Raw genomic sequence first — 23,942 nt, 5'->3', positions numbered from 1 at the left:
TTTTTTAATTGCCCTTGTAGCAATCCTCCAAGAGTTACAAATGCTGCTGGGGGGGTGGGGGTGGGGCCTTAACTGTCCCTTTCTATACCTTCAAATACTTATTTAAATTTAATCTCAACTCTGAATTTTCTGAGTTTCTAATCAAGAGGAAATCAGATCAGACTTTTTGGGGAATGTAGAGGGGAGCAGGGCAGGCTGTGACATTTTGTTTATTTGAAAAAAAATCACCAACTTCTGTCATGACTTTTACATTTTGAGGGCTCTTCCCACAGGGAAACTGCTTCGAGACCTGTTTTTCTCTTCCTTCAAACGAAAGCTGACATTTTCATTAATCATTTGGCCATTTTAAGAAGTCTACCAGGGAACAACAAACCATTCTGATATTCCTGATGTGACAGAGAAAATCTTCTCATATGCTCCATCTCAACAGCGCACTAGAACTCACTAAGTCCTTTTAAACTTGAAGTCTAAGAAACATTTTGAGACATGATCAGGAAAAAAAAGCATTAAGAGTTTTAAAACACAACTAAAACTTATTTTTCTGTATCCTATCTCAAAAACAGTTCATCTGATTCACTTCATATCTGAACAAAAACCTATCTGCTAGACACAGACCACATGTGCAGCATTTGTAACATCTGAGGATATGGTTTGAGATGGGAAAGATCAAATTTGTAATGGAAAGCACATCTCAGCCATAACCATAGACAGGGTACAATCTGGCTCCATAATAGTCCTTTAAGACACAGTACTTACACACAGTTTCTAGCAGCCAGGTCTTTGTGAATGACCTCCCTTCTGGCTAAATAGCTCATTCCACAGGCAATCTGAATAGCCATATGAACAAGATCCTGCTGGGAAATTGCCTGCAACAGCACAGAAAAATTATTAACATCACAAAATCCTACAAATAGAGAGTTCAATGTCTGCCATGTTGGGTATTTTTTCTCAATTTCAATATTCATTCATTTCCATATTTTATCTTATTTACAAAAAACTATCTGCAACCACTGGTTCTCCAGGACACAACATCATTGCTCCCTGGTATTTCTTGATACTTATTTCAAATACTTAACTCTTAATTTCTGAAAATGCCTTATTTTTAGCTCTAAATTGGCTTTGAAATATTTCCTAGCTTTCATTTTCCTTGTCACCAGTTTTTCACATAAATCAAGGATGGACTGAGACAAAATGGTATGTGGATCCATCAAAATTTCAGCCACCCTGCTACACACTTCTCTGCATATTACTCACAAAAGTAGCACTCGTTTTCAAGGAACAGACCACAACCAAATATATAAAAGGAGCAGCAGCCTCTAACTTATCATTCCTATCCACTGATGAAGACAGCAGGTCTCAACATCTTTGCTCCATATCCCTTTGTAATTTTGACAGTGTTAATTAACGGGGAGCTTTGTAGTGGGAGTGTTTAATTTTAAAATGTAATATATAATGTGCAAACATTATGTTACTGCATGTTGTCTGCGCTTTGAGACATTTACTACTTCCGCTGGCCTGCTTTGGGATACTGACACTGATTTAGCATTGTATCATTGCCAGGGCCCTATGTATACTGCAGAATTCACCGCTTCCCACAGATGTGTGCTTCAAGTGCCCAGCTCAAAACTTCTGCAACAGTTATGCCATTTCTATGCAAAGTTCTGAGGCAACATTAAAAATCTGAGACAGAATAAAGAGTGAAGGAGGAATGGCACTCTCAAAGGAGGACTCAGGTTTTATGGTGTTAAGCATTTCCCACTTTCTTACTTTATTTTACATTAAAAGAAAATATTGTCAGAGCTAGTTAATACAAGTCAGTTGTGAAAACAGTCTGTTTGGATTAACAGGGCCTTAAAGCAATAGGACATAAACTGTTATTAAACTGGATTAAAACAGTATCCATCCGATGAAGTGAGCTGTAGCTCACGAAAGCTCATGCTCAAATAAATTGGTTAGTCTCTAAGGTGCCACAACTACTCCTTTTCTTTTTGCGAATACAGACTAACACAGCTGTTACTCTGAAATCTGTAAACTGGATTAGTGTTTTACTGCAGACTTTCTTTGGCACATGAGCAGTGAGTCCGATGTGAAAATTCAGAACACAAACTCCATCAGACGGGCTAATATCTGGATGCCTGGGAAGGAGACAGTGTCAGTCTGTAGACATTTGCAATTTAGAGATCAAGCCACAAAGCAAAAGCAGACACAATCATAGTCCCACAGTTGCTCACAGTACAGTACCTCTGCAAATTAACAGGAAGAAAGTCCTTGACTGCTTGGTACTTAGTGTACAAAGCAAGGATGACTTATTGACCTCAGTGAGCCAGATAGCCCATAAAAATAAAGTAAGTGACAAGTCAATTATCTAGAGAAAGCCAGGCAGTGTTGTGAGAGAAAGATTAAGAGGAGTATGATGGAAAATTATCTTAACAAAATACAGAAGCATGTGTCTGTTATGGTTGATAAAATCCTTTTTCATTCAGATTTTCCGCTTACAAGTGTTTTGTTCCATTTCATTTCTGTTTTAGACAATTAACATTTACTAGGGCTGTCAAGCGATTAAAAAAATTAATCGCACTGTTAAACAACAACACAATACCATTTATTTAAATATTTTGGATGTTTTCTACATTTTAAAATATATTGATTACAGTTAAAACACGAAGTGTACAGTGCTCACTTTATATTTATTTTTGATACCTGTATCTGCAATGTAAAAAAAACCCCAAAATAAATAGTATTTTTCAATTCACCTAATACAAGTACTGTAGTGCAATCTCTTTATCATGAAAATTGAACTCACAAAGATAGAATTATACACAAAGAAAACTGCATTCAAAAATAAAACAATATAAAATTTTAGAGCCTGCAAGTCCACTCAGTCCTATTTCTTGTTCAGCCAACCACTCAGACAAAAAAGTTTGTTTACATCTGCAGGAGATAATGCTGCCTGCTTCTTGTTTACAATGTCACCTGAAAGTGAGAACAGGTGTTCTCATGGCACTGTTGTAGCCAGTGTCTCAAGATATTTACACACCAGATGTGCTAAAGATTCATATGTCCCTTCATGCTTCAACCACCATTCCAGCAGACATGCGTCCATGCTGATGATGTGTTCAGCTTGGTAACAATCCCAAACAGTGTGGACCAATGCACGTTCGTTTTCATTATCTAACTCAGATGCCACCGACAAGACAGTTGATTTTTTTTTTCGGTGGTTCGGGTTCTGTAGTTTCCACATCGGAGTGTTGCTCTTTTAAGATTTCTGAAGCATGCTCCACACCTCGTCCCTTTCAGATTTTGGAAGGCACTTCAAATTCTTAAACCTTGGGTTGAGTGCTGTAGCTATCTTTAGAAATCTCACATTGGTACCTTCTTTGTGTTTTGTGAAATCTGCAGTGAAAGTGTTCTTAAAATGAACAACATGTGCTGGGTTATCATCTGAGACTGCTATAACATGAAATATATGGCAGAGCAGGAGACATACAATTCTCTCCCAAGGAGTTCAGTTACAAATTTAATTAATGCTTTTTTTTTTTTTTTTAAACGAGCTTCATCAGCATGGAAGCATGTCCTCTGGAATGGTGGCCGAAGCATGAAGGGGCATCTGAATGTTTAGCACAGTGGTCCCCAACACGGCACCCGCTGGGGCATTTATGTGCACTCACTGTAAGGGCCGGTGCCAAGGGACGAAGAGGAGAGGAGCGCATCCACCGAAGAACCTGCCACCGATCAGCGCTTCTGGCGGAGAAGCTGCTGCCAAAATGGCACCGCTGAATGCTTCCGGCGGAGAAGCTGCCGCTTAAATGCCACCGAGGAGTGCGGCCACTGGAGAAGCGTCATCACCAAAATGTCGCCGAGAAGCGTTGCTGCCCGCCACACTCTTCTGAAGGCATGAATGTTCTCTTGGCCACAGGAAGATTGGGGACCACTTGTTTAGCATATCTGACACATAAATACCTTGCAATGCCAGCTACAAAAGTGCCATGCAAATGCCTGTTCTCACTTTCTGGTGACAGTGTAAATAAGAGGAGGGCAGCATTATCTCCCGTAAATGTAAACAAACTTGTTTGTCTTAGCGACTGGCTGAAAAAGAAGTAGAACTGAGAGGATCTGTAGGCTCTGAAGTTTTATATTGTTTTGTTTTTGAGTGTAGTTATGTAAAAAAAAAAATAAAAAAAATCTACATTTGTAAGTTGTACTTTCACAACAAAGAGATTCCACTACAGTTCTTGCATAAGGTGAATTGAAAAATACTATTTCTTTATCTTTTACACTGCAAATATTTGTAATAAAAATAATATACACTTTGATTTCAACAACAACACAGAATACAATATACATGAAAATGTAGGAAAACATCCAAAATATTTAATAAATTTCACTCGGTATTCTATTGTTTCACAGTGCGATAAAAACTACAATTAATCGCGATTAATTTTTTTTAGTTAATCGCATGAGTTAACCACGATTAATCGACAGGTTTAACATTTACTATAAATGTCATTAGCACAAACACTATTAAAATGTTCCATCTCGGATGACAGTAAGTTCTCTTGTGTAGAAAACAAAATGGAGGAACTAGAGCTACTGGTGCAGGAAGTGAAACCAGATATTATAGGGATAACAGAACCATGGTGGAGTAGTTGTCATGACTGGACTACAGGTATTGAAGGGTATGTGCTGTTCAGGAAACACCGAAATAAAGGTAAAGGTGGTGGAGTAACATTGTATATCAATGATGAGGTAGAATGTAAAGAAATAAGCGATGGAATGGATAAGACAGAGTCTGTTTGGGCAAAAATTACGTTGGGGAAGAAAACTATTAGAGCCTCCTCTGGGATAGTGCTTGGGGTGTGCTATAGACCGCTGGGATCTAATTTGGATATGAATAGAGCCCTTTTTAAATGTTTTTAATGAAGTAAATACTAATGGAAACTGCGTGATTATGGGAGACTTTAACTTCCCAGATATAGACTGGAGGACAAGCGCTAGTAATAATAATAGGGCTCAGATTTTCCTAGATGCGATAGCTGATGGATTCCTTCATCAAATAGTTGCTGAACCAACTAGCGGGGATGCCATTTTAGATTTGGTTTTGGTGAGTAGTGAGGATCTCACAGAAGAAATGGTTGTAGGGGATAATCTTGGTTCAAGTGATCATGACCTAATTCAGTTCAAACTGAACGGAAGGATTAACAAAAATAAATCTGCAACTAGGGTTTTTGATTTCAAAAGGGCTGACTTTCAAAAATTAAGGAAATTAGTTAGGGAAGTGGATTGGACTGAAGAACTTGTGGATCTAAAGGCAGAGGAGGCCTGGGATTACTTTAAATCAAAGCTGCAGAAGCTATCGGAAACCTGCATCCCAAGAAAGGGGAAATAATTCATAGGCAGGAGTTGTAGACCAAGCTGGATGAGCAAGCATCTCAGAGAGGTGATTAAGAAAAAGCAGAAAGCATACAGGGAGTGGAAGATGGGAGGGATCAGCAAGGAAAGCTAGCTTATTGAGGACAGAACATGTAGAGATAAAGTGAGACAGGCTAAAAGTCAAGTAGAGTTGGACCTTGCAAAGGGAATTAAAACCAATAGTAAAGGTTCCAAAGCCATATAAATAAGAAGAAAACAAAGAAAGAAGAAGTGGGATCGCTAAAAACTGAGGATGGAGTGGAGGTCAAGGATAATCTAGGCATGGCCCAATATCTAAACAAATACTTTGCCTCAGTCTCTAATAAGGCTAAAGAGGACCTTAGGGATAATGGTAGCATGACAAATGGGAATGAGGATATGGAGGTAGATATTACCATATCTGAGGTAGAAGCGAAACTCTAACAGCTTAATGGGACTAAATCGGGGGGCCCAGATAATCTTCATCCAAGAATATTGACGGAATTGGCACACGAAATTGCAAGCCCATTAGCAAGAATTTTTAATGAATCTGTAAACTCAGGGGTTGAACCATATGATTGGAGAATTGCTAACATAGTTCCTAGTTTTAAGAAAGGGGAAAAAAGTGATCCGGGTAACTACAGGCCTGTTAGTTTGACATCTGTAGTATGCAAGGTCTTGGAAAAAATTCTGAAGGAGAAAGTAGTTAAGGACATTGAAGTCAATGGTAAGTGGGACAAAATACAACATGGTTTTACAAAAGGTAGATCATGCCAAACCAACCTGATCTCCTTCTTTGAGAAAGTAACAGATTTTTTAGACAAAGGAAATGCAGTGGATCTAATTTACCTAGATTTCAGTCAGGCATTTGATACCGTGCCACATGGGGAATTAGTTAAATTGGAAAAGATGGGGATCAATAGGAAAACTGAAAGGTGGATAAGGAATTGGTTAACAGGGAGACTACAGCGGGTCGTACTGAAAGGTGAACTGTCAGGCTGGAGGGAGGTTACCAGTGGAGTTCCTCAGGGATCGGTTTTGGGACCAATCTTATTTAATCTTTTTATTACTGACCTCGGCACAAAAAGTGGGAGTGTGCTAATAAAGTGCGGATAATACAAAGCTGGGAGGTATTGCCAATTTAGAGAAGGACCGGGAAATCATACAGAAAGATTTGGATGACCTTGTAAACTGGAATAGTAGTAATAGGATGAAATTTAATAGTGAGAAGTGTAAGGTTATGCACTTAGGGATTAATAACAAGAATTTTAGTTATAAGCTGGGGACACATCAATTAGAAGTAACGGAGGAGGAGAAGGACCTTGAAGTATTGGTTGATCATAGGATGACTATGAGCCGCCAATGTGATATGGCCGTGAAAAAAGCTAATGTGGTCTTGGGATGCATCAGGTTAGGTATTTCCAGTAGAGATAAGGAGGTTTTAGTACCGTTATACAAGGCACTGGTGAGACCTCACCTGGAATACTGTGTGCAGTTCTGGTCTCCCATGTTTAAGAAGGATGAATTCAAAGTGGAACAGGTACAGAGAAGGGCTACAAGGTGATCCGAGGAATGGAAAACCTGTCTTATGAAAGGAGACTCAAGGAGCTTGGCTTGTTTAGCCTAACTAATAGAAGGTTGAGGGGAGATATGATTGCTCTCTATAAATATATCAGAGGGATAAATACCGGAGAGGGAGAGGAATTATTTAAGATCAGTACCAACGTGGACACAAGAACAAATGGATATAAACTGGTCATTGGGTTTGAAATTAGATGAAGGTTTCTAACCATCAGAGGAGTGAAGTTTTGGAATAGCCTTCCAAGGGAAGCAGTGGGGGAAAAGACCTATCTGGCTTTAAGATTAAACTCAATAAGTTTATGGAGGAGATGGTATGATGGGATAATATGATTTTGGCAATTAATTGATCTTTAAATATTCATGGTAAATAGGCCCAATGGCCTGTGATGGGATGTTAGATGGGGTGGGATCTGAGTTACTATAGAAAATTCTTCCCTGGGTATCTGGCTGGTGAATCTTGCCCATATGCTCAGGGTTTAGCTGATCGCCATATTTGGGGTGGGGAAGGAATTTTCCTCCAGGGCAGATTGGAAGAGGCCCTGGAGGTTTTTCGCCTTCCTCTGTAACATGGGGCACGGGTCACTTGCTGGAGGATTCTCTGCTCTTTGAAGTCTTTAAACTATGATTCGAGGACTTTAATAGCTCAGAGATAGGTGAGAGGTTTTTCACAGGAGTGGGTGGATGAGATTCTGTGGGCTGCGTTGTGCAGGAGGTCGGACTAGATGATCATAATGGTCCCTTCTGACCTTAATATCTATGAATCTATGAAAAGGGCCCCATGCCCAAATTAGCTTGTATACTTCTCATTTGCGTTTCTCTTAATGCTATCAGTTCCCACTGCCCATCTCAAAAAACATGAAGCGATTGCTAATACATCATTATATTTAATTTAGTAACATTAAGCAAGCACTTTTGGTAAATTGTTCAAGTTCCAGACACACACCTCCCCTCTCCACCCCACCCCCCGACCTATATGATATAGGTCAAAGGAAATAGAGATAAAAGGATTAAGTCACTTCCAATTTGCTGAAGTTTCCTCAAGATTTTCTTTTAAAAAACATTAACAGAGAACTTCAAAATTAAGACTATTAATGGAAATGTTATGATTAATTTATAACAAGTGCATTAAATATAAATAAAACATTAAGCATGCATAGTTAAGTAATCAAAATTCAAGAAATGTCAAAAGTTAAAGTTGTGCAAAACTAACCCCTCTTGTGCGTGCATTATAATTTAATTCTACCGTCTATTTTGTTTCTCAAATATTTTTTTTTAAAGTTAGAACGATATACCTCTGTAGCATCTTCCACTGTGCAGTTCTGTGAATGTTCGATACAAAGCCTATTACAATTATTAATGTACTATATATGCATGAAAAGAAGTGTGATACTGAATTATATGTCAGAAATAGTAGACAGCTGCGTAATCAAAGATTACAGCAGTGCTCACACTAGGAAGTGGAGTTCAGGTTGCAGTAGAGTCTTAACTTTGGCATTTCTGGGTGGAATGAGAAATTGCAACATTAATATTTTCTTAAAGTTTTTCTGAGAAAAAGAAGGACATACCCCATACTCAAACTATTTGGCTAGATAACAAAAATGCATACAGCATGTAAGGAGTGCACTCAGGGAGGTAAAGGGTGCCTATGGAGTCACCTCACCGAGCACAGTGAATGAGGCAAGGATCCTACAAAGAACTGCTGCTTTCAAGGCACACCTTAGGAGATGGGGCCACACTGACAGACTGAGTTACAACACAGTGCTGCCTCACTTCCAAGATGCACATGACCTGAGGTTATCATGTAGGCAAGAAAATGCACAAAGCAATGGAAGGAAGCTGTTTGGTGCTCAGAATTTTTGAAAACAAGGCAGATATTTAACTACTGATATCAGAACCTCACTTTAGATTCCGATATTTGAAATTCTTGTTCTTGCTCTACAAATGAGGCAAGTAAATTATCATAATATTTTAAAAGAACCTGTGATGTTCAGCTGTAAAATATTAATCTGAAAACAGATAGAATGCAAAGTGAAACAAATGATTAATGTAACACTCCCAACTTACAGTAAAAATAGGGAGTTGCTGTAATTAATAAGACACTGGAGTAAACAACTGCCTGTGATAAATGCACAGAAAAATTACTTTTTCTTGTGAACCACAAAACATACACTTCCCATGTCTGCTTTTAAGTTTCAATTCATTCAGCTCTGGAACAGGCTTTCCAATTCATTCAGCTCTGGAAAAGTCATCCCTGTACTGTCTCCACAGCTGGATCTTAAAGTCTGAACAAAGTTCTACCAACTAAAACATTGAAGTTTTAAATTAGCCGTTTCTTACCTGAGGATTGTTGGCCTCTACTAACTTGCACTGGCGCAGGAACAGCTTAAGGTTCCCCCAGTTCATGAAAGGCAGCAGCACCATGGGTTTCTCCCCATCTTCTATACAGACATGGGTGATAGGGAGCAGGTTCCTGAAACATGAGAGCAGACACTCCTAATTTTAGAAAGGTGATATCTGATCAAAGTTAGCAAGTCATCTAAACAAAAGAACACACTATAAATGATAAATAGAAGTACAGTAGAAAAGGCAATTGATTATTTAACAAAACAAAGTAACAAGATCTCCAAATAACTTGAAGCTGATGTTTAGGAATGCGTGCAAACATCTGAGTAGCTTTCCATCAAGAAAAAAAACTTTTGCATGATCCAAAGCTGATTAAAGATAAAATCCCACTGAAGATTATTCTTTACACAAACTATGAGTGTATCTTCAGTTTGGAAATGTATCCATCTCTTTAAAATGCACCTATACATGTTACAGATTCCATTATATTACAATAAGCATAGTTTATAGAACTGAGCAAAAATTTGGCATTTCCATTTTGCTGGAAAATGATATTTTGACATTTGTCCTACACAAGGAAGAAAAGTCAACATTTGAATATTTTCATGGAACAAAAGTCTGAAAAATACTGAGTTGGAAGTGCCAAATCAAAATGTTTCATTCTGAGTCAGCTTAATTTTAAACTCATCTGCCTGTGATGCTGCAGGGATTTATGGGTGCTGAAGCTACTGTGTCATTACTGGCTGGCTGAATCTCCTAAGATGCACCACGCAAAACAGCAGATCTAATTTAAAAATGAAGTGTTTTGGTTCTGTTCAACAATTCTGATCTGGGTCAAAGCTACCCACATAATATTTTGTTTCAGTTTTCCCCAACTGACTATGGAAAAGTCTTTTACAAAATTCTCAACCAGCGCTAGTAATTTCTTTATATAGTACTTTTGATGCAAATTCCAAAGCCTTCTTTTTAAAATCTGTTTCAGCATTCCAGATCTTCACTACATCAGTGTTTGTATTTTAGTTATGCCTTTGGACTCTAACCAGGATTGCTGTCCCAGTTTCCTAGGCACTGCATACATACATACATACTGTGACAGGGTCAGGCCAGATGGCTATAGGAGAGTGACAGAAGGCAGATATATTAGCCCCAGGTTAAGTAGGTCCCTTTTCCCTGGGTAAGGTAACAGGGAAGGCTCCAGAACAATCAGGAACTTTCTGGAAACAATTAACGCAGACAGGCTGATTAGAACACCTGCAGCCAATCAAGAAGCTGTTAGAATCAATTAAGACAGGCAGGCTAATCAGGGCATCTGGGTTTAAAAAGAAGCTCACTTCAGTTTGTGGTGTGTGTGTGTGTGAGTGAGAGAGAGGAGCTGGGAGCAAGAGGCACAAGAAGCTGGGAGTGAGAAGGCATACTACTGGAATACTGAGAAGTACAAGCATTATCAGACATACCTCAGGATGAAGGTACTGTGGCGAGAATAAAGAAGGTGTTGGGAGGAGGCCATGGGGAAATAGCCCAGGGAGTTGTAGCTGTCACGCAGCTGTTACAGGAGCCACTGTAGACAGCTGCAATCCACAGGGCCCTGGGCTGGAACCCGGAGTAGAGGGCAGGCCGGGGTTTCTCCCCATCCCTCCAACTCCCTACTTGATACCGGAAGAGTTGACCTGGATTGTGGGTTCCATCAGAGGGGAAGGTCTCTGGCCTGTTCCCTGATCCACTAGGTGGATTGTTCTTCCTTTTCCCCATGCTGGCCAGTGATGAGGCTAACTGAGTGAATGGCAGATTTGAGCCATGAAAGTGGCCAAATTGAGGGCTGCCATGAACCTCTGAGACAAGCAAATCCGCCAATAAGCACAGGACCCACCAGGGCAGAGGAGGAACTTTGTCACAATACATACATACAAATATACATATATATACAGTAAGAGCCCCTCCCCAGAAAAAGTTTACAATCTAAACACAGAAATCAGATTGGGGGAGAAGGGAGAAAAAAGGAAATATACTTTTACACTGATACATTTGAGCATTTTCATGGGAAGCATTATTTTGTTTATTTCCTTTAATCCAATCTATCTTTTTAGCCTTAAACTAGAATTTTAAATTAAGCATGACTCTGCAAAGAAAAGTGACTTAAAAAGGCAGGGTGGATCTTCTTTGTGTTTCAATGATTTCCATATCAAACTCCTTCAGATTACAAGATTGTTCAATTGCTAATACGTGAGACTTGAATGTTAAGCTGGATTTGAATGTCTAACTGGATTCCTTCCTGCTCACATGCCATTACCAGTAAAGGATTCTGAAGACCAATTGAAGCACTCAGTGACATCTCAAACCCCAGTGAATGAAGATTGTCTTGGATGACGTACATAATTCCCTAGAATACAGACCCCACAAAATCATGACAATAATTCATGTACACTACACTCATGCTATTAAGCATACTTACATCCTAGATTCTTCCTATTTAGCAACACATAGTACTGCCTGGAGGCTTATCCTTTTTTTGCATCCATTGCACTCCTTGTAGATCATTGTCATAACACTACTGGGAGGATTTATCTCTTGATATGTAAGAATACTTAATAGCGTGATGTATAGGTAGTGATAGAATGTAGGTGACAGAATGTACCCAACTCCACACCCTATATACCAGGGGTCTCAAACTCAAATGACCACAAGGGCTACCTGAGGACTAGTACATTGGCCCGAGGGCTGCATCACTGACCCCCTGGCCCCGCCCCCACTCCACCCCTTCCATGAGGCCCCGCCCCTGCCCCACCTCTTCCCTGCTCCCATTGCAACTCCTTCCCCGAAATCCCCACCCCCAACTCCGTCCCTTCCCTGCCCCCGAGGGGTGCAGGGTGTGGCAGGGGGCTCGGGTGCAGGAGGGGTGCGGGATGTGGCCAGGGGTCAGGGTGCAGGAGGGGTGGGACAGGAGGCATGCGGGGTGCGGGAGAGGTACGGGGTGCGGCAGAGGGCTCAGGGCAGGGGGTCGGGGTGCGGAACACGGGTGGGGTGCAGGAGGGGTCCGGGGTGCGGCAGGGGGTTCGGCTGCAGGAGGGATTCAGGGGGCGGACTCTGGGAACGGGGAACCGCAGCCAATGGGAGTTGTTGGGGGTGGTGCCTGGAGGCACGGCCAAGGCAACACACAGACTGCTGTGCCCCCTCTCCTCCAGGTCCTGGCCGCTTCCTGGAGCGGCACGGGGGCAAGGCAAGCAGGCAGGGAGCCTGCCCTGCCCCCGGTGCACACCGGGCCGGAGCCACTCTAGGTAAATGCTGGGGGGGGGGGGGTCGCGGGCAGCTGGTGGGCCCCAAGAAATAACTCCGTAACTCCGCGGGCTGCATGCAGCCTGTGGGCCGAGTGTGAGAGACCCCTGCTATATACACTACTGTAATAATCTTTGTACCAAGCATGCGTTCTGAGATATCATTTAAAAACTCAATTTTCTGATCAATAACATCATGGCAATATGTATGCAGCAGCATTATATGTGAAGTTATAAACGTAAGCTGAGATCATGACTAAGGCTAAACTGGCACTGCTGCGATCGATGCAGTTGTGTCAATTTAACAGGTCTGGTGAAGATATGCTAAATCAATTGGAGAGCATCTCCCATCGACACAGTGGAGTGTAGACACCGGGGTTAAGTGGATGTAGCTACATCGACTTCAGTTACATTATTCACGTAACTTAGATCTATTTACCATGGTAATGTAGACCAGCCCTAAGGTTTGGTCTACTCTACAGAGTTTGGTCAATGCAAGGCTACTTATGTCGACCTGTGAAGTGTCTACATTTAATTTCATTCTCACCAACGTAACTGCCCGACTACATTGACTTATCTCCATGAGCAGTGTAGTCAAGGTCGATGTAGTCTGGTGTTATTTACATTGACAGTTACTGGCTTTCAGGAGCTGTCCTACAAATGCCCTACACTGACAGTACAATTGATACAAGTGCTCCTGGTGAGGATGTGCACCGCCAATACCAGGAGTAAAGCGTAAAGAGTGCACAAGTGGTGTAATTACTGTGGCAGTTGTATGTTGACGCAAGTCAGATTGACTTAATTTTGCAGTGTAGACGTGGCCAGTAAGTTTTCCGGAGATGTCTAGGGAACAGCCAAACCAGTTTCTCAGAGACAAAGGGCAAGCTGATGCCTCAGACAGGTGTAAACAAGGCTGATGGACCAACTACTTGCTAAGCAGCCATTCTTTGGCAGGAAAGGGGCACAAAAAAAAAAAAAATCTACATCTTAGTAAAGAAACAGCACAGAAAGTCCCCTTCCACACAGACTGCCTGTTCTCCTTGCTCCCAGGTGGAAATGCTTCCCACAGGAAGGACAGGACTATAAGAAGATGCAGACATCCCAAGGCACCCCCACTTCCCCACCATTAATTTATTCATTGCGTGAGTACGGACAAAGGAAGCAGCCATTAAACAGAAATGGTCCTGGCCTAAGAAGTTTGTCCAGTAAGACTGTTGAGATCATGTGGTGAGAAACTGTGCTTTGAATTTAATATAGTTTGTTAAGTTAGGCACTAGTTGCATTTTATCTTTATTTTTCTCGTAACCATTTCTGACTTTTAGGATTCATTACTTGTACACATTTAAAATCTCTCTCTCTGTAGTTAATAAACTTGTTTTATCTAACCCAGTGTGTTTAAACTGAAGTGTCTGGGAAACTCCCTTTGGGATAACAAGATGTGTGCATATAATTTCTATTAATAAAATGACAGTCTTTAAATAAGCTTGTACTGTCCAGAAGAGAGCTGGGCAGTACAGAACACACATTTCTGGCAAGAAATTAGGCCTGGGGGTGTCTTGGGGACACCCCCACAATATAATCAAGGCTAGCAAGAGCCAAAGCATGGCTGGTTAGCTGCAGCACACAGACGTAGCTGGGTTTGACCTGCATTCTGGAGGCTGTTTGTGAGCAGCCCATGCTGGAAGCTAGAGTAGCAAAGCAGTGTAAAGGGCACCCCAGGTTAGAGGGGTGATACAGATAGTCTGGAGTGTGTATGTCACAGTGGTGTACAGGAATTATTGGCAGGATTTTGTGATGACTGTGTGCTACTGGCTATGGCTGGAAGATAACAGGGGTGTGGATGGGATGTAAGTCTGACAGCACATACGCTGCCTTCTTCAGCATCAGCAAGACAGCACATGTAACAAACCTGTTAATTTATATAGTCTCTGGAGCAAGTGCCTGCAGCACTTCATGGGATTGTGAGGTGCTAAAAGGTGCATGCTAAATGCTCTTTACTTTAGTGTTCATTCTTAAAGAGCCTTTTCAGCTTTTTATAACTTTGCCAAACATTTTTTGGCTGAAGTACTGTTCATTTAAGTTTGGAAGTGATTTGTTTCTGAAATTTTTAACACTGAAAAGCCGCTTAAATATTATCTTCAATACACATGGATATAAATTTAATTTCACTCTCACCATAAGAGGCTTTAAAGTATCAGTACTGACCTGTGATGAAGGCCTCGGAGTTTACAGCTTTCTGTCAGCATCATTGTCACTTGCACTTCTGAGGCTTGATCTAAAAAAGACAAGACAAGAAGGAACTGTGACCATTACTCGTTCTGGAAACAAACTAAAGTGTAATTTTTTACAAAACGGGTTAAATAGGCACGTGCACAAGTGACCAAAACTGATTTTCAATAGGCCAGTTTAAATAAATCAAGTGAATAGACAGACCCAAGATCCTTCTAAAGTGAATGCAAAAGTAGTTATCAGCATTAAATATTGTCTTTATTTTCAGCTTGTAGCCAGCTGTGGATATACTAGATATTTTTTCATGCTTCAACTGCATGCTAAAGAATACCTAATTTGATTTATTATTAGATTTATTAATTTTAACTAAATATCAAGTAAGGTAGGTGAGTTTTGATGGCTATTTTTATAACACTCCTCCCTTCTTTCACCACCACTCACAAAAAATAACCCATGCACTTACAGCGAGAACTCTACAACAATCACATATTACAGCGAAGAAAAAACTGACCAATTTAAAAAAAAAAAAAAACACCCTCATTTTGAAGTTTATACATTTCCTCTCCTAATTTTTTTAAATGTCCTTTTAAAAACAAAACAAGGATTCCACAAACGTATTGTGGAAAATCCCTTACTGAAGCTTTCTTACAACTGCTCCAGAATCCTTCCTACCCTCACATATGCATAGCCAACCTATGGAATTCACTTCCACAAGATACTGAGTCCGAGCTTGGTAGGGTTCAAATTGTCATCTTGTTCACATGGGTGCCTAAAATTCAGTTAGATTAAATAAGATACAAATGTAAAATGTAAACCCTTGTACCTAGGAGGTAAGTCAACTGGTTGGTGTGAGCAGAGTTTCCTGTAAGGGCATGTTACTTTATTAATGGCCATTATGAGGGGGCCATACCTTAATCTGCAATATCTGGTATTGATTAACTTTTGACAAGGATAGTGAATCACTGGTTTAATCTGATATGACAATTTTTTTAATAGCAATCCTATGTTTGATTACTACAAACCCTCACCTGTAGCACTTCCTGCCCGGAAACATTAGAGTTTCCCAGTGAGGCAGGAGTGGGTGTTTCTGAGCAGAGAGACAGGTGTCTGAAAACCTTCTGAGCTGGGAGGGAGCAATGAGAATTGGTTTGGTTAAGTGAAAAAGGGAGTAGAGTCAATTGGTGAATGTGTATGTAGGTAAAGAGGTTGGAGGGGGAGGGGAAGAGGGAAAGGAAGGTGCTTGGGACAAGTATCACAGGGATAAATTTTGCTGTGCTCGTCCCAGGATATTAGAGAGAAGGTGGGCAAGGGGATATCTTTTCTTGGATCAACTTCTATTGGTGAAAGACAAGCTTTTGAGCTACACAGAGCTCTTCTTCAGGAATATATATCATTTTCTCCCTACCTGGCACCCTTTACAACAGGACAGTCACTGTACAAAATCCTCTAGTGGACTGTTAGTCTCTATTTGTGGTTATGCTGCTGGAAGCAAAGACCTGAAGCAGCTTAGTGTGCTCAGTATGATTTCTCCCCATATCAGTGCTGGTACACAGGCCACACTGAAGATCGCACTGGACTGTTTGAACAGGAGTCCTAATTTGGAGCATTGGTAGCAGAGAGGAAATGGGGAGGAGTAAGGTACTCCCACTCCCACAGGGCAGAATTAAGGTTATCTTGTGGGAGAAGCTGCACCTTAACTGCATTTTGCAGAATATAGAAATCTGTGTAGTATTTCTTGCAACAGGAGGCTTTTGGGGGGGTATATGCTGCTGAGGCCTTAATTGAGCATTTCCTAGTTTTATAAGGCTTTATAAGTCTCATGTTATGAAAGGGTATGGTGAGCTTTCTGATAAGCGATTTAAATATGCAGTGAAGGAGACAAAAATTCCTATGTAGTCTTGTGCACCAAATGAGAGAAACCTCAACATTTTATTAAGATGGAGGCTTGTCTACACTACAGAATTTTGTTGACAAAAGTTAGCTTTCATCGACAAAACAGTGGGAGTGTACACCCTGAAACACTCCTCTCACCAATATAACTCCTTTGCTACATCAACAAAATAAAACCACGTCAACAAGCAACATAGAGCTTTTTGTGGCGCAGAGTGACACAGCATCAGTGGAGACACTGAGCTTACTTATATCGCCTTAACTGGCCTCCAGGAGGTGCCCCACAATGCCCATCATGACCACTCTGGTCAGCAGTTTGAACTCCGCTGCCCTGCAGTTACACACGCATGTGCCCACCCCCATTTAGAGGCCCAGGAATTTCTGAAATTCCTCTTCCTTTGCTCAGCCTGGACTGTTCACACAGCATGTTCCCAGCTGACCATGCTGATTTCCGCAACAGACATGGTCCTGCTTGGAGTACACCAGAGCTGTTGGATCTGTAGGGAGAGGAGGCTGTACCGTTGCAGCTTCGCTCAAGCTGTAGGAATTTTGATATCTACGTGCAGATTGCTTGTGGCATGCAGGACACGGGACACAAAAGGGACACACAGCAATGCTATGTTAAGATCAAGGAGCTGAGGCAAGCATACCAGAAGGCAAGGAAGGCCAACCATCGCTCTGGTGTGGCACCAAAGACATGCTGCTTTTATGAGAAGCTGCAGCCATACTCAGTGGTGACCTCAGTGCCACTGCTGAGAGCCCCGTGGATACTTCAGGGGGACTGGAGGCAATAGCCAGCAGAGTCAATCCCAAAGACCAAGTGATGGATGAGGAAGTGGAGTTGGAGGGGGACATGGGACATGTGATAGGGTTGTCTGGTGACATGGCAAGCCAGGACCTAATTTTGACTCTGGAGGGGTCTAGCCAGTCCCAGCACGCTGGCTCTGGTGTGCATGAAGCAGAAGAGACAAGCTCTGGTAAGCATGCCTTTTACTTTGATATGCACAATGATAGGAGACTGAGGTCTCATTTACTTTGTTATATGACCGAGGAGAGATAAGGGATAGAAATTAACAGAGCCTACACAGCTATGCAGTGGGGGACCAGTGGAGAAGTTTGTCCCAGGAATCCTCCATCATGATCTCTAGGAAGCTTTCCTGTAGGTACTCTGTAATCCTCCCCACAAGGTTCCTTGGCAGAGCTGCCTTGTTCCTTCCCCATGCTGTAGGAAACTTTGCCATGCTAACTGGCAATTATTTCTGCAGGGACCAAAGTGGCATACAGGTGAACATGTGGACCCTGTCTGAAGCCGCACACATCCAGGAGCAGTACCCTTGCATCCTAGGTTACTCTCAGGAGTGAGATATTGGATTCAATTACCCCAGCTTATGGAAAAGAGTGCAATATTTAGAATACTCTCCCTAAGTACATGTAGTGACCCTCTGTAGCCAGACAGCCGCCCCACCCCTCAGACCAGCATTGCTGGAAACACAGGAGGAAGCAGGAACAGGGCACTTAACATATATTCCAGCCCAGCCTTTGAAGCTGTGAAAGCACAGGTGTGCTGCTACAATGTGCCTCTGGGAACAGATACGACGATTAAGCTCACAGCAGGCAGAGGCCCTGTGACAGACATGGCTCTTAGCCCCAACTAAATAGCGTGATGCACACACACCAACATCCTAGGTGGGAAAATATTTACCCTGATAAAAGAAATGTCCAGTAGTCGAAACTTATTGTTTCTCTCCCTTGCAAGTGTAAACTACTCTTGCGAAAGCTGGCGTCGCCCAGACAGACCAGCCTCAATTTGGCATAAGAAAGGAGAAAGAGAATAAAGGAGTACAGAGGTATAAGTAGGGGACCTACAGCACCATGATTCTTGAGTGATTTTCACTATCTATCTGCTGGTCAGGTAAGTGACAGCCTCCCAAGGCTTCTGCAGCTAAGAGGGTCCCTACGCCTTGTCCCTTATTCGTCTTTCCGCGGAATTGAGTGACCGATCCTGGCTTGGCACCGCTGGAATCGAGAGATGCAAGGAGGGTAAGAAGCACCCACACCTGATCTCCTATCTTTAGTGTACACATATTTTGAAATAGAGCTCTATACTTTGTTTTCTTTCTTTGGGATTGTGGCTTCAGTTTTGTAACTTGTTTGTGTGTGTAACATCTCTACATTTAAATAAGTAGGCACTAGCAATTTTGTAACCACATGATTAGAATATAGCTTAATAAATTTTGGTAACCATTTATGCATAAGCCTGACTTGTTTCTCTGGTTTACTGTAAAGCAGCCAACACAATTAAAGAACCTCAGCCGTTTTGGCTCTAAAGCCTGGCCATTAGGTGAGAGTACTAAGAGCCTAGCGTTGAGTTGTGCCGCCTCCACGGGGCAAACTCTTGGGGCACCTGTCAGTCAATCCTGGCTGCCCGCTGCGAAGGAGCTCTGAGCTCTAGCAGTTAAAGTCACGGGTGTGGAGAGGCTCTTAGTGCTGCCATTGGGGCACCTGTCAGTCAGTATTGACTGCCCGCTGCGAAGGAGCTCTGAGCTCTAGCAGTTAAAGTCACGGGTGGTTAGGACCTTGGGGCATCCGTCAGCCTAGCCCGGGCTGCCCGCCGCGAAGGGACACTGCGTCCTAGCGGTTAAAGTCACGGATGGTATAAACGGGCATAGCTGGCACCTCACCAAACATCCTTGGCCGTCGGCTAACACCCTCTTCACAAAACTCCAGACCTTTTGTCCCTTTTTGCCCATCCCCCCTTCCAGCACTGAACTCACCATATTTGGGACTCTCGCTGAGCTGTGTGCAAGCCAAGGAACAATGAGAAAGAGGTGTGTGAGACTTTTGTGATTCACAGTGTGTCCACTCACAATACTGTCTCTGTTTATTGTTTCCTGCAGATGTGTCCTTGAGGACCAACTCCTACACAGCGGCGGAGCACCTCCATCTGATAAGGAGTTGAACCAGCAGGAGTAAGGACGATATGTTTCATGAAGTGCTGCAGTCAACAGATACAGCAGATAGCAAAACAAGAGTGTGGAGGAAGACAAATTCAGATTGGATAGCCTTGAAAGGACACAGAAGCAGGAGAGGATGATAAAGCTACTGGAGAGCCAGACAGAGATACTCAAATCTCTTACAGCGCTGCAGTCTGAGCACATCTGTACACGACTCCCCCTGCAGCCAATACAGAACGCTATTCCATGCCCTCCCCAAACTCCCTCAACACATTCCTCACATGTTCCTGTTCCTTTGCAGTACCCTTTGCACTCCCTCCCTAGAGACTGGTTTCACGATGAAAGCTGGAGTTACAGCTGTGAGAGCCTTAACTGAGAGACTGTCCCTCACTGGTATGTCCTGTTTGCAAGCAAGCAAGCAAACAAACAAAAAGGCATTTTATCCTTTAATTAAAGTGTAGTCTTTGAAACAAAATGAGTCTGTGTGTCATGCACACGGTATTTGCTGCTAAAATTCAGACAGTGGCTATAGGCAGGAACATTAGCTCACTACAATTAAAGCTCAGGAAGAAAGCATTATGGGGGTCATTCAAGGCTGCAAGTAAACATTGCCTGGCCAAATGTATCACAAAGACACATTACTGGGGCTCTGTGTTCCCTGTAAGCTGTGCACTCGGGAAGCCACGCAGGAGAGATGTAAGTGCTGCCCAGCTGATAGCAGAGCACACACAGCCAGCAGCATGTGTTCAGGTGCCTTTCCCCCACATTGCTCCATCCTGCAGCTGCTCTCGGGACCCTCCTGCTGGCTGTGCAGAGCCAGGGGGGCGGGGAGGGTGCTGATGTTAGGGTGTCCCCCTCCACTGTACCCCTTCTCCGCAGAGCATGGCAGAGGGGACAGCCTGGCTCAGGAGAACTTGGAGCTGTTGCGGTTTGAGAGTGTGCCTTTCTTAAAGAGACTGTGCACTTTTTCTGAGATTTCCCCAGCAGCCAGCTCAGTGTCTCTCTCACACACACACTCACTCTCTCTCCCCCACTCCATGTACCCCAACTTCACAGAGCAGGGGAGGGGAGACAACAGGGCTCAGAACAGAGCAGGAGACTTTCAGTGAGCATCTTAGAGAGACAGTGCAAGGCTTTCCCCAGCAGCCTCCCCCCGCCCCCCACACACACACTGTCTCTCTCTCTCTCTCTCTCTCACACACACACTTTCACACTCACCTCCCAAAACATACTTGTATTATTATTGTTGTTACTTCTTGGAACTTCCTGCATATACATATATTCTCTGTAATTTTATTCTTTCAAAGTGTTATTTTAATGTTTTGACTGGTCTATGCATTTCATAATTTTTACTTCTCTAACACTTAAAATTTAATTCTTAGAGTACTGAGTACTAAAATGCCTAACTTGTCCTAGCTGGAGTAATTATCCCTATGATAACTTTTTTTAAATATATATTATATCTAGGTTTTTTGTTTCTACTGGTGGAACACACAGACATATACCTCGGTGCACATAAAATGTATTCCGCACATGGATGGAAAAAATTAGAGGGAACATTGCTGGGGCTCATTGTCAAAATGCTCCTTCAAAGCCTCCTTGATTTGAATAGCCCCCCACTGAGCCCCTCTAATTGCCCTAGTATCTGGCTGCCCAAAATCAGCAACCAGGTGATCCACCTCAGCGCTCCATGCCTGGGGAAGCTTTTCCCCCTTCGCTCCGCAAATATTATGCAGAGCACAGCAGGCTGCTACGACCATCAGAATATTGTCCTCATTGAGATCTGATCTGCCAAAAAGGCACCACCAATGACTTTTTAATCTGCCAAAGGCACATTCAGCAGTCATTTGGCACCAGCTGAGCCTGCTGTTGAAGTGCTTCTTGCTGTTATCTAGGTTTCCTGTGTAAGGCTTTGTGAGCCAGGGCAGCAAGGTGTAGGTGAGGTCTCCCAGGATCACTATGGCATTTCCACATCCCCCATTGGAATCTTCTGGTCTTGAAAGAAAGTCTCAGCATGCAGCTTTCTATACAGTCCAATGTTCCTAAAGATGCATGCATCATGAATCTTCCCTGACCAATCCACATTGATGTCAGTGAAACACCCCAATGATCCACCAGCGCCTGCAAAACCATGGAGAAGTAGCTCTTATGATTGATTTATGCCATCGCAAGATGGTCTGGGGACAAAATTGAGATATGTGTGCCATCTATCGCCCCGCTACAGTTAGGGAATCCCAGTGCTGCAAAGCTATAAAGTATTTCCTGCACATTAGTCAAAGTCTCAGTCCTTCATAGCAGGAGGCAATTAATGGCTCTACACACATAACTATTTCACATTTGGGGACAATGTATACCTTCAAATCAGCGGCACTGCTATGGGTACCCGCATGGCCCCACAGTATGCCAACATTTTTATGGCTGACTGAGAACAACGCTTCCTCAGCTCTCGTCCCCTAATGCCCCTACTCTACTTGTGCTACACTGATGACATCATCATCTGGACCCATGGAAAAGAAGCCCTTAAGGAATTCCACCATGATTTCAACAATTTCCATCCCACCATCAACCTCAGCCTGGATCAGTCCACACAAGAGATCCACTTCCTGGACACTACGGTGCTAATAAGCGATGGTCACATAACCACCACCCTATACCGGAAACCTGCTGACCGCTATGCTTACCTACATGCCTCCAGTTTTCATCCAGACCACACCACACGATCCATTGTCTACAACCAAGCTCTATGATACAATCGCATTTGCTCCAAACCCCTCAGACAGAGACAAACACCTACAAGATCTCTATCAAGCGTTCTTACAACTACAATACCCACCTGCTGAAGTGAAGAAACAGATTGACAGAGCCAGAAGAGTACCCAGAAGTCACCTACTACAGGACAGGCCCAACAAAGAAAATAACAGAACGCCACTAGCCGTCACCTTCAGCCCCCAACTAAAACCTCTCCAACGCATCAAGGATCTACAACCTATCCTGAAGGATGACCCATCACTCTCACAGATCTTGGGAGACAGGCCAGTCCTTGCTTACAGACAGCCCCCAACCTGAAGCAAATACTCACCAGCAACCACATACCACACAACAGAACCACTAACCCAGGAACCTATCCTTGCAACAAAGCCCGTTGCCAACTCTGTCCACATATCTATTCAGGGGACATCATCATAAGGCCTAATCACATCAGCCACACTATCAGAGGCTCGTTCACCTGCACATCTACCAATGTGATATACAGCATTATGTGCCAGCAATGCCCCTCTGCCACGTACATTGGCCAAACTGGACAGTCTCTACGTAAAAGAATAAATGGACACAAATCAGATGTCAAGAATTATAACATTCAAAAACCAGTCGGAGAACACTTCAATCTCTTTGGTCACTCAATTAGACCTAAAAGTGGCAATTCTTCAACAAAAAACTTCAAAAACTGACTCCAGAGAGAGACTGCTGAATTGGAATTAATTTGCAAACTGGATACAACTAACTTAGGCTTGAATAAAGACTGGGAGTGGATGGGTCATTACACAAAGTAAAACTATTTCCCCATGTTTATTCCCCCCTCCCACCCGCCACTGTTCCTCAGACGTTCTTGTCAATTGCTGGAAATGGCCTACCTTCATTATCACTACAAAAGGTCCCCCCCCCCCCACTCTCCTGCTGGTAATAGCTCACCTTAAGTGATCACTCTTATTACAGTGTGTATGGAAACACCTATTGTTTCATGTTCTCTGTGTATATAAATCTCCCCACTGTATTTTCCACTGCATGCATCCGATGAAGTGAGCTCTAGCTCACGAAAGCTTATGCTCAAATAAATTGGTTAGTCTCTAAGGTGCCACAAGTCCTCCTTTTCTTTTTGCAGATACAGACTAACACAGCTGCTACTCTGAAATCTGACAACCCCTATGGTGGACTTTCTAATTCCAAACGGATTCGCAACTGATCAGTAGCAGTCTGGAGTTGCCAGCTTCCACACAGCGATTGCCACTCGCTTTTCCACTGTGAGGGCAGCCCTCATTCTGGTGTCCTTGTGCTGCTTTGCTGAGGTAAGCGGCGCACACAATTCCGGGAAGATGGCTTTACATATCCAAAACTTCTGCAGTCATCGCTCGTCATCTCAAACCTGCATCAAGATCTGATCCCACCACTCAGTGCTCATTTCCTGAGCCCAATACTGACAGTTCACTGTGTGCAGCTGCTCTGTGAATGCCAGCAACAATTTTGAATTATTTCTTTCCATTGCCCATAGCGGGGCAGGCACCACATATTT

The 23,942-nt window shown here is 42.7% G+C and overlaps 1 protein-coding gene across 3 annotated transcripts in view; it reads right to left on the bottom strand.

Moving 5' to 3' along the window:
- The window catches only part of RYK (receptor like tyrosine kinase), a 157,065-nt gene that overhangs the window by 13,647 nt on the left and 119,476 nt on the right, over positions 1-23,942 (bottom strand). For all 3 annotated transcript variants that reach the window (XM_084639041.1, XM_084639043.1, XM_084639042.1), the window contains 3 exons: positions 14,787-14,856; positions 9,307-9,439; positions 757-866 (listed from right to left, as the gene is read on the bottom strand). In XM_084639041.1, the coding sequence (XP_084495167.1) occupies positions 757-866; positions 9,307-9,439; positions 14,787-14,856 (313 nt within the window). The remainder of the gene's footprint in view (positions 1-756; positions 867-9,306; positions 9,440-14,786; positions 14,857-23,942) is intronic.

The sequence above is a fragment of the Lepidochelys olivacea genome, assembly GCF_965140295.1.
Source record: "Lepidochelys olivacea isolate rLepOli2 genome assembly, chromosome: 9".
NCBI classification, from domain to species: domain Eukaryota; kingdom Metazoa; phylum Chordata; order Testudines; family Cheloniidae; genus Lepidochelys; species Lepidochelys olivacea.
This window is presented reverse-complemented; position numbering and strand designations above follow the sequence as displayed.